General features: G+C 48.0%; 4 protein-coding genes; 1 reads left to right on the top strand and 3 right to left on the bottom strand.

The window, feature by feature from the left end:
• Positions 1 to 3,843: 3,843 nt before the first annotated feature.
• Positions 3,844 to 5,121, top strand: CHC_T00002294001 (hypothetical protein). XM_005713187.1 is given in 2 exon segments: positions 3,844 to 4,071; positions 4,072 to 5,121. 1 exon segment carries the CDS (start codon positions 3,844 to 3,846, stop codon positions 4,069 to 4,071), a length of 228 nt encoding a protein of 75 aa, XP_005713244.1. The 3' UTR covers positions 4,072 to 5,121.
• Positions 5,122 to 5,128: 7 nt separating this feature from the next.
• CHC_T00002293001 (hypothetical protein) lies at positions 5,129 to 5,239 on the bottom strand. The gene has a single exon (XM_005713186.1). The coding sequence runs from the start codon at positions 5,237 to 5,239 to the stop codon at positions 5,129 to 5,131; it is 111 nt and encodes a 36-aa protein (XP_005713243.1).
• Positions 5,240 to 5,392: 153 nt separating this feature from the next.
• On the bottom strand, positions 5,393 to 6,929 carry CHC_T00002292001 (hypothetical protein). XM_005713185.1 is given in 2 exon segments: positions 5,393 to 6,521; positions 6,522 to 6,929. The coding sequence occupies 1 exon segment, from the start codon at positions 6,927 to 6,929 to the stop codon at positions 6,522 to 6,524; it is 408 nt and encodes a 135-aa protein (XP_005713242.1). The 3' UTR covers positions 5,393 to 6,521.
• A 1,238-nt stretch (positions 6,930 to 8,167) lies between these two features.
• On the bottom strand, positions 8,168 to 8,299 carry CHC_T00002291001 (hypothetical protein). Its single transcript, XM_005713184.1, has one exon. It carries the CDS (start codon positions 8,297 to 8,299, stop codon positions 8,168 to 8,170), a length of 132 nt encoding a protein of 43 aa, XP_005713241.1.
• Between the last annotated feature and the right edge of the window lie 1,234 nt (positions 8,300 to 9,533).

Below are 9,533 nucleotides of genomic sequence, written 5' to 3'. Positions count from 1 at the left end.
GCCAAGATGGCTTTGAAGGATGGCTATCTCATATATCAGGAGAGCCTAATCAACCATGACAAGCATGTGCTACATTCAATGACGATATCGTCTATGTACTGCCTGCTCTTGATAGCACCACGGGCGATGAAGAGTGCTTGGTACGTGAACAAAATCACAGGCGAGAGAGAGAGCGGAAACTGTGCTACTATCGATGAAGCTCTCGACCTCCTCGACCTGTTTTCCTCTCTCGTGAGCAGAACGCAATACTTTCCGGACTCAAGGATAGATGGTGAGAGGTCATTAGACACACACAATGAAGAAGGAGGAACCAAGAGACTTCTGGAGATTCGTAATATGGCACTTCGTTACCTATCTCGAGTAGATAAGCTGTGTCGCACAAACAGCTTTGCCTCCACTCATTTGGACAAACCAAACCTTCACAGATTGTTGGAGTTCTTCACACATACATTGCCACTGTTCGGTAGTGTAAGACATGTACAAGAGTTGTTGTTTGAAAGCGCTCATCAGCCATTGAAGAGGGGGGTAGCTCAATCCAATATGAAAAACTCACAATTACAGGCTCTGGAACATCGTCTTGCCAACGACTGGAAGACTCGTCTGGCAATTGAAACTGAAGGCATTGACACTAGTGAAAACGGCTGGAGCTTTGAGACAGCGAAGTCGGTTTTAAATCTCTTGGGCTACGACAGTTCTGGGCTTCAGGATGCGGGAAGATTTCTACAAAAGCTTCAGGACTGCTTCCCAACTCCTGTTCTGCAGAACCTTCGATTACATCGGAAAGGACTCTTATCGTCGTCTCTTAGTAGGAAGGACTGGCGCGTAGACAATTCAGTAATTATGAACCTCGGAAACACTGCAGACGGAGGTCAACATTCGGAAATGTTCCAATCAACTGACCTTGCATTTCTGTTGAAAGCAAGGGAGTTTTTAGAGCATTTATGGAAACAAAAGCTACGTCTTAGAAGTGGCCGGCCGGACCATGGAAATTCCGTAACCGTACAGATATATGGAACTGCCAAGTGGTGCAAAATAACAGACGGGCGAAAAAGAGACCAGACATCTGTTTTGGCCACTATATCTTATGGGAGCGTGATTCAAGCCTTGCATTCTTCTGTAGTTTCGACCGCAGATCCTGATCTCACATTCACTCTTCATGAGAACAATGATTCTGAGCATGATGAAGACAGAAGGTTCTGGATGGTGCTAGCCGTGGTTCAAGTCCGGATTCTGGACGCTCGTGAGAAAGAAAGTCAAGAAACAACACGATATTGCGCAGTGAAGGAGTGCGAAGCTGAAGAAGATGGATACGGGGTGATGATACAACAACGAAACGAAAGAAGAGCGCTGGTTGAGCTTGGAAGCTACGTTCGAAAGGCATTAGTTATGCACTACTGCGAGCAGGACAGCGCCGAAAGCGACGACCATATGTGTCTCATATGCACATCAAACTCAGCAGTACAACACAGGAGTCTCCCAGACGGTGGAATTTATCAAGTGTGGGGGCGAAAGGAAGGGTATCCGCCACGTCAGGCATAAGTATATGTGCGGAACAAGAACTCTGGTCTTTATTCAACAGTTTTTAGTACTACCACACAGCTCTGCATACTTTTATGCACTGACTATAAGCTCTGCGCCGGCCTCTATATCCGTAGTTGCGACATATAAACTGTATCGTTATTGCAAACAAAATTCAGGTCTGCTACCTTTGTGGGCTTGTTGCAAGGGGGCTCGTTATGTATCCCCGCCTTTCGAAGTCCGTGTCCTTACACCTCTCTAGTTCCCGCAGCCAGTCTGATCCTTAACTTTTTCGTTTCCCTCACCATACACCCACTCTCCTTGTCAACCGGTGCACCGTCATTGCTGTGTAAAATTTGCAAAATTTGGGTGCAAATTTTGAGAGTTAGGACCGGTGATCAGTGGGGAGCTGTGATCAGTGGCCACCGATCACAGGCCGGCAGGGGGTGTCGTCCGACATCGTCATTGCTGTATAAAATTTGCAAATTGGGGCGCAAATTTTGAGAGTTAGGACCGGTGATCAGTGGGGAGCTGTGATCAGAGGCCACTGATCACAGGCCGGCAGGGGATTCAGGAGTAAGGAGTAGGATGGTTTTTGTACTTTAGGGATTCGCAGTGCTTCGGAGATTTAGAGGAGTCGGGGAGTAACTAGGATTAGAAGATTCGTGGGATCGGCTGTTGGAAACGTGATATCCCTGTTTCGGGTTCTCCAGGTACGAATAACGTCCGGGGAGGGCATGTTGTCCTTCGTCTGAAAACCGCGTCGACCATCATTGGCAATGCGAGCCATGATAGCTCGCAATGTATAATTGTTAATTGCAAATCTCCGGGAGGCAGTGTATTTAATGCGTTGCTTAATGATTTTGTCCTCGTCCGCTTTGACGACACGGGGGGCTCCGGGACGGTTGTTGGCTGGGTCAAGAAGGCGGGACAGTTTGTCGTCGTCCTTGGTCTTGAGACATTTTGTAATCGGTCTGCTGTCCCACGACTGATGATCATCAGTGTGGTTCGCCTCACAGTCGACTGTGAGGCGAACCACATCGGCAACCTTTTTTTCATCTTCAATAAATTTACCGCTGTCTGCCGTTTGTCTTTGGCCCTTGCGTCCCGTCTGTCCCTTGCTTGGCGCGCGCTGCCTGACGACGCAGTCCAATCGACATCGCAGGGGGCGTGAATTGTCCGTTACTGGAGGCCAATCCCGGGAGCAGGCCTTTAACGGTGCTGTGTACCCGCCATTTTTTTGGCGGGACGGGGAGAAGCGAGGAGGTAACATTTCGGGAAACTGGAGGCCTGTTTGGTGAACATGACGAGAAAGTGTTTGATCGTGGATCTAATACTACTGTTTGGCCTTTAAAGGTGTTGTGTGCCGGCTATTTTTGTTTGGCGGGACGGGGAGAGGTACGGAGGTAACATTGCGGGAAACTGTAGAAGAGGTGAACGCGTAGGCCCCGGAGCGTTTCCCTGAAGTCCAGGGATGAAAGACTGCACCCATTGCCCGCACTGGCAGCAACGAGAACTGAATCATCAAATTAGCCTTTTTTACCCAATAATGCTTTTAGGGAAGGGTATACCGCGCAGGCCTGCATGCGCAGACAAGTTTCTTTGGAATGACATGTAATGGCTGTCGCGCGACAAGATTTACAAAAGCTGTATGGCTGGCCAGCCATACTGGAACTAGATTAATTTTTGTTAATTTTTTAGAGGTTGATTCTAGTATGGGTAGCCACCCATACAGCTTTTGTAGATCTTGTCGCGCGACAAACACATCACACGTGTGGACCCAAATGCAATGTATTACACGTGTGGATCGATATGCAATGTTTTACACGTGGCGACCAAAATGCAATGTATTACACGTGGTGATCAAAACGCAATGTTTTACACGTGCGAGAAGCTGGTGGATGATGATTGGCCGATTATGATACGGAATCGTATACAGTGCCTCCTACGATATAGTGCTATAGCGTGACATACCTCTAGCTATGGCACTATTGGGGGGATGGCACTATATAAAGGAGGCTCAAATACATATATTTGGGGACAAAGCACACTTGTAACACAAACACAACAAAGCCTGCATAACACAACATCCAAAGCCTGTATAACACAACTAAATAACTTCATCCTTTGAATACTGAACCATGCCGGATGGTACACGTGAGCGTATGATAACCTGTGCCAGAGGGCGAGCCATAGCACTATATAGAGGGAAGCACTACTATAGTAGGCACAATTGAGCGACCCCCTCCTGCAACCGGTCCGTTCTGCCCAGAGAAAACCCCCCCTACTTAGCCTGCATACACTGTAAGTCTGCAACGTGTGCGGATGTTCACACACACCCGAACACGTGCAAGGCCTAGCAAGAGTACCTTCCTAGTAAACCTTTTAGAAACGCAAAAATCGCAGCGAGCAACGACAAAGTGCTCAAGGCAACCCTGCTTTCTACAAGAGCGTTTTCCGGCTACCGCAGAGACAATTGAAACAGCTTCAACCGTGTTGCACTTCACTGTTCGAGTAGAATCTTCGTTCTATCCTTCAGCATGGAGCCAATGACTGACCGCGGCTTTCCAAAAATGCCAGAACCAGGCGGCCGAGCCCATACTTTGGAGTCCTCAGCCTCGATGTGCTGGACTCTTTTATTCCTGGCTTACTCTTCTTCGACATTTGTCAACGAATTTGGACATGGATGGCAAGCAGCTTGGACGGTGCTATTAGTTTTGGTTCCAGTGTGCCTCGCCGGTGCAGCCAACATCATGGACGGTCGCCGCCGCGCAGTCCCTATATTGGCAATTTACATAGCGTATATCCTCATCCCGTCACTGCTTCAGCTCACAAAGCCAGACGACCACTCATCGCTTCGCTCCGAAATGGCCGACCTGATTACCGTTCTTTGCATCTGGCTTCCACTGGAATTTAAGCTGTTGTCATCGGACATATCACCGACTGGAAAGGTTACAGCCTGGGGCTTGTTCACCGCAGCTTTGACAGTCGTGAAATGCTTCACAATTCTACGCCCTTTTCAAAGCTGGCCCACGCTCGTGACTTGGGCTACACTTTCAAGGTAACCCCAGTCGATGTGCTGATAGCGCTAGCTGTGGGTGCTGCCTCTGATCTCATCACCGTTCCACTTGCCGCCCTAACCCGGTTTGCTGACGTCAAGACGCCACCTCGTTTAGACGCGGCCAAAGAAGCCGCCACTTTCCTAGGCATATTCATGAACGGCGTTACCGAGGAGCTTATATTTAGGGGTATGATTCAGAATATGTTGGAGCAACGCCTAGGCCACGGGTCCATATCTGCACTACTCATCGCGTCTGGTGCCTTCGGCATTGCACACTTAGGGAAATCAAAACTTGGATATGACCCGCCAAACGTTCGATACATGGCCTCCGCCTGTGTCACCGGTGTTGCGTGTGGGTTCGTATGGCGACAAACAGGAAAAGTCACAGCTTCCGCGCTGACGCAGGCCACGTCGAATTACATTATGTGGCGCGTCGCGTTAAGCAAAAAAGTTGGCCAGTAGACAGCGTTTTTTCGCAGCTAGAGTCCCTGTATAGCACTTGACAATGATTTCCACTCTTAAACTCACTGAGCACACTCTAATGCCAGTCTAGTTCGTCCCACAGGTCATCGTGCTTGTCAATATCGACCCATTCTCGGGTAGGGTTTTTCGTGTAGAGCGTGGCATTGAATTGTCCAGGTCGCCCATATGTCTCTCCATTAGCACCTTCGAAGCGAAACGGGTTACTTGACATGAGCACGCAGTTTGACTCCTCGCCGGGAAAAGCCGGAACAGAGATTCCCTTTTCCAAAAGTAGCTTTGAGGAAGATGTCGACCAGCTATAAAGTGGTAGCCCCCGGCAAACACATTTGATCCAAGCTTTGGTGCTTCTAAAGACACTAGCACTTCGGGTTTGATAAACGAATCTGCTGTCACATCAATTTTTCTTGGACCCGTCGAAAGATCCCAGCCAGATGGTACATCAAGGCTCACAATCGCAAGCCGAGTTGAGATTAGCATCTCGTAAACAGTCCAGTACTGTTGTCGAATGTCCCCCCCATCAAAGCCAGTTCCAAGCAAGGCATCTACAACGATGTCATTATAAAACTCTAGCGTACTGGGAATGAAGTCGTGCAAGTCGATTCCGGCTTCATCGCAGACAGATCGGAAATTAGCATGCTTAGATTGCTCTGCAGCATAGACCGCTGGTGCATAACCTCTCTTCTGCAGCTCTACAGCGACTTGCAATCCAATTAAGCCGTTTAGACCTGAGCCGCAAGCAATAAACACATCTGATATTTCTTCTGAACCATAGCATTGTTGTAATGCATCACAAAATCCACTTGCACAGGTTCTAGCCATAACCACAACGTCCCCACCTGAGTATGTAATAGCATCATTAATGGCTTGATTTGCCAATTCCGGGGAAATATGAGTCTGCCGGGGTTTGGAGTTATCTCGTTGCTTACTGCTTTTGTCCACTTCCATTTGCATCGATATTCTGCCTTGCGACCTTCTGTGTCCTGCGACTCTGAAGTGCTTGGCACGGGCTCTCTTGGAGTTGCACAGAAATGCGTGAATTCATGGGTCTCGCCAATGGGCTCGAGACTTCAAACGCTGTCTTCTGAGAAGCCATGATTACACACGGAGGGATTTCTTCTAATGCGACCAGCCTGGCCTATTCCCGAAACGATTGATTGGAGGTGAGAATGATGCAAAGCAAGCAAAATGTATTCTGGAGTGCAGCCTTTCTAGGGTGACGCTTGAATGCTTCAAGACTCCAGTCTCACGAAGCCTCTATGACTGTTTTCTGACTGCTGTGCACGTCCTAAAGCAGGAAATCGAAAATTGTGGCGGCAAGACGTACTTGAAGCTGGAGCCGAAAAGCTGTACTTGGTGTCCTCAACTGCTTGTGCTGCAATCTGCACTGATGTGTGCCCTGGGACTTTGCTTGGTCAATTTGAGGTCGTGGGATTACTCAAAACACCGGTCAATCTCAATTTCAATGCCACACCAACCATCTTCCGTAATTTTTCAACGAGACGAAGCCCAGTTTTGTGAGATTGCTGTGTGTCTCAAGCAGTGTTACGAGGCATTCGGTTGCCAGGTGGCGGCTGGACACGCGTACCACGGGGCGGAGCGCATCCGTATACCGCCGAAGGACGGGCAAGCGAAAGGCGGGAAGGAGGGAGCGAGACAGCACGCGCGGGGAATTGGGGGTGCCAGCCACCGGGGAGACGAAGGGAAACCATAGGCCGCACGGGGCTCGGGCTGGGGCAGAAAGACCGCGCAGGTCGCCGGCCGAGGGCGCGAAGGGAAAATGGCACGAGGGGGTGGCTACCGGTGGGGCAAGGGGAAGCTGGATCGAAGGGGAAATTACGGGAGGGAGGGTTGGGGATAGCCGACTCATCCCGGGGAACGTGTACTTAAGAAGCCATCCCCGAAGATAGGAAGGGGGAGGCAGCAGACTTGTGAGGAGTAAAAGAATACGGGTGGATTCCCGTCATTACAGGTCGCTCGGTGCCCCGCGGCAGAATTGCCGCAACAGCACCCCTCAATATACTTTCCTCGCGTCTTTCGCGCTCACAATGTCAAGAATGACAAGCACCTCTAGCTATAGCGCTATTGGGGGGATGGCACTATATAAAGGAGGCTCAAATACATATATTTCGGGACAAAGCACACTGCTAACACAAACACAACAAAGCCTGTATAACACAACTAAATAACTAGCACTACATTGAGGGAAGCACTACTAAAGTAGGCACTATTGAGCAACCCCCCCTGTAGCATATAATGGCTGTCGCGCGACAAGATTTACAAAAGCTGTATGGCTGGCCAGCCATACTGGAACTAGATTAATTTTTGTTAATTTTTTAGAGGTTGATTCTAGTATGGGTAGAAACCCATACAGCTTTTGTAGATCTTGTCGCGCGACAAACACATCACACGTGTGGACCTAAATGCAATGTATTACACGTGTGGATCGATATGCAATGTTTTACACGTGGCGTCAACCTTGAAATCAAAACTCTCACACTGACAGTGTGCATTTTGTGATGGCAGTGTGCATTTTGTGATGGCTTTGTGTGAGTTGTGTGGGGGCATCACGAAGATCACATATAAAAGGCTCTTCATTTCAAATGGCAAACAAACTGAACAACGTCACACAAAAACATATCTCCGTTTCCAGCCCTCTACGGCTAATTTCCAGAGACACTTCCCCTTCCCTTCGTGTTCGCAATTGCGTAGGTTGAACCGGAATGTACTGCACGAGAAGGTCAGTGGGACCCAAACCTACTGCGTACTCTGTATTGGGGTCAAAAGACGGACAAAAGACGGGCCCAAGGCACTTAGAAAGGGCTCGCGCCAAGTGCAGTGGTGTTCTACATGTAGGCAAGCTATCTGCTGCAGCTGCCGGACGGTCTGGCATTCTCGCCCTACACTGAAGCACCATGGGCCCTCTCCTGTCCATGAGAGGGAGTTTGACTCTGGGCGACGCACTTTTCAACGAATAAGGCAGGCTTCACAAGCCCGAGAGTGAAGGCCGTAAAATGTCTGTAGAACAAGGCTATCAGCTATGCTTTTTAAATGGGTTTGTGATGGTTTGTTGATGTTGGAGATGATTGTGAGACAATGGTGTGAGAGTCACAAAACAATTTGTGTGTGAATCACAAAACAGTCAACAAAAGAGCACTTCAAGATGTTGACGTCACAAAAATAAAGTGATTCTAGTGGTGACAGTGATTCACAGAGGAAGGGCACTGATGAGGAGGACATCTAAGAGTAGGTACTGGGTAATTCATACTTTCAATAGCGAGAACAGTATCATCATCACTCTGTAGTGAAACTTCTATCTTCATTGCACAATTAAATCTAAAGCAACTATGATTAAAAGAACAGTAATTCAATGACACATGACTGACTTTCAAAGCAATCCGGACTGGATGATGTCGGTACCTTTGGAGCCCATACCCAGCTGTTCACTTGCACGTCTAAGTCCCATGGTATTTAGATGCTGCACAGAGCCGTGCATCTTTAAATGTGACCGTTACAAAAATATCGATTTCACAAAAAACACATATGTCTATATACTGACTACGTTCCAATTGGAACCATTAATGGTTACCCCCAACTCTTTAGTCTTCGGTATATATTTCAAACAAATTTCTCAAGTATCACTTTCCAAGGGAAATTAACAGAGGACGATACCATCCATCAGTTGATAATGGTATCAGATCTTTTCAATGGCCTCCAATTCGGGAGTGATATAGAGGTCTACTATACCTTGGAGAATGAAGAAGAAAGCAAGGCATGGTTCCCAGCAACAGTCATTAGTCTCAACTACCTTCATGATGATCGTCGAGAGGTGCTCAAAGGGACCATTCAATGCAAGGCAGCGTTTGGATTCAGGGCATGTAAAAGCAAGGTTACTTTCAAGGAGGGAAACGAGTTTGTACAAGATGGACAAAAGTTTAGCTGGAGACTCAAAGATACATCCGTGCAATTGGATAACAGCGCAAGCTCAGACGTGGCAAGCGCACCGATGGATGCAGATGATATGGACTATGCTCCAGGTAGTGCCATGGTAGAAAAATGCAAGAAGGTTAACCACACGACGACTGTCTCACTTGACCAGAATACAATCAAAGATACACGTGAGCTAAATGCTCTTTCCAGGCGCCTTCAATATCTTGAGGAAGTGGTGAAAGGACAGCAATCCTCGATTACGACTGCACTATGGACTCAGAATCCGCTCCTCATTTCTGATGCAGGCTCCAATATTCCTCTTAAGTTTATTTCGTTGCGTCTAGAGCATTGGTTACTCAAGACACCGACACGTCCTACCCCAGTTGAAATAACCCGTGGGACGAAGTGGTTTGTACAAGACTCATTTAAGGCGCGAGCAGACTGCACATTGCTCCAGTTTGATTCTATATCCGAAAGAGTCAAAGCTCAGCTACGAACAAAGGTTTCTATTCTTCCGGAAGATTATATGTGCCGGAAATCAGTT

The sequence above is a fragment of the Chondrus crispus genome, genomic scaffold, assembly GCF_000350225.1.
Source record: "Chondrus crispus Stackhouse genomic scaffold, scaffold_133, whole genome shotgun sequence".
NCBI classification, from domain to species: Eukaryota; Rhodophyta; class Florideophyceae; order Gigartinales; family Gigartinaceae; genus Chondrus; species Chondrus crispus.
The sequence above is the reverse complement of the archived record's forward strand: the minus strand, read 5'-3'. Positions and strand labels throughout refer to the sequence as shown.

Excerpts from the sequence above, each read along its gene's own strand:
- CHC_T00002294001 (XM_005713187.1), top strand. The coding sequence starts at position 3,844 with ATGTTCACACACACCCGAACACGTGCAAGGCCTAGCAAGAGTACCTTC.
- CHC_T00002293001 (XM_005713186.1), bottom strand. The coding sequence starts at position 5,239 with ATGGAGAGACATATGGGCGACCTGGACAATTCAATGCCACGCTCTACA.
- CHC_T00002292001 (XM_005713185.1), bottom strand. The coding sequence starts at position 6,929 with ATGAGTCGGCTATCCCCAACCCTCCCTCCCGTAATTTCCCCTTCGATC.
- CHC_T00002291001 (XM_005713184.1), bottom strand. The coding sequence starts at position 8,299 with ATGTCCTCCTCATCAGTGCCCTTCCTCTGTGAATCACTGTCACCACTA.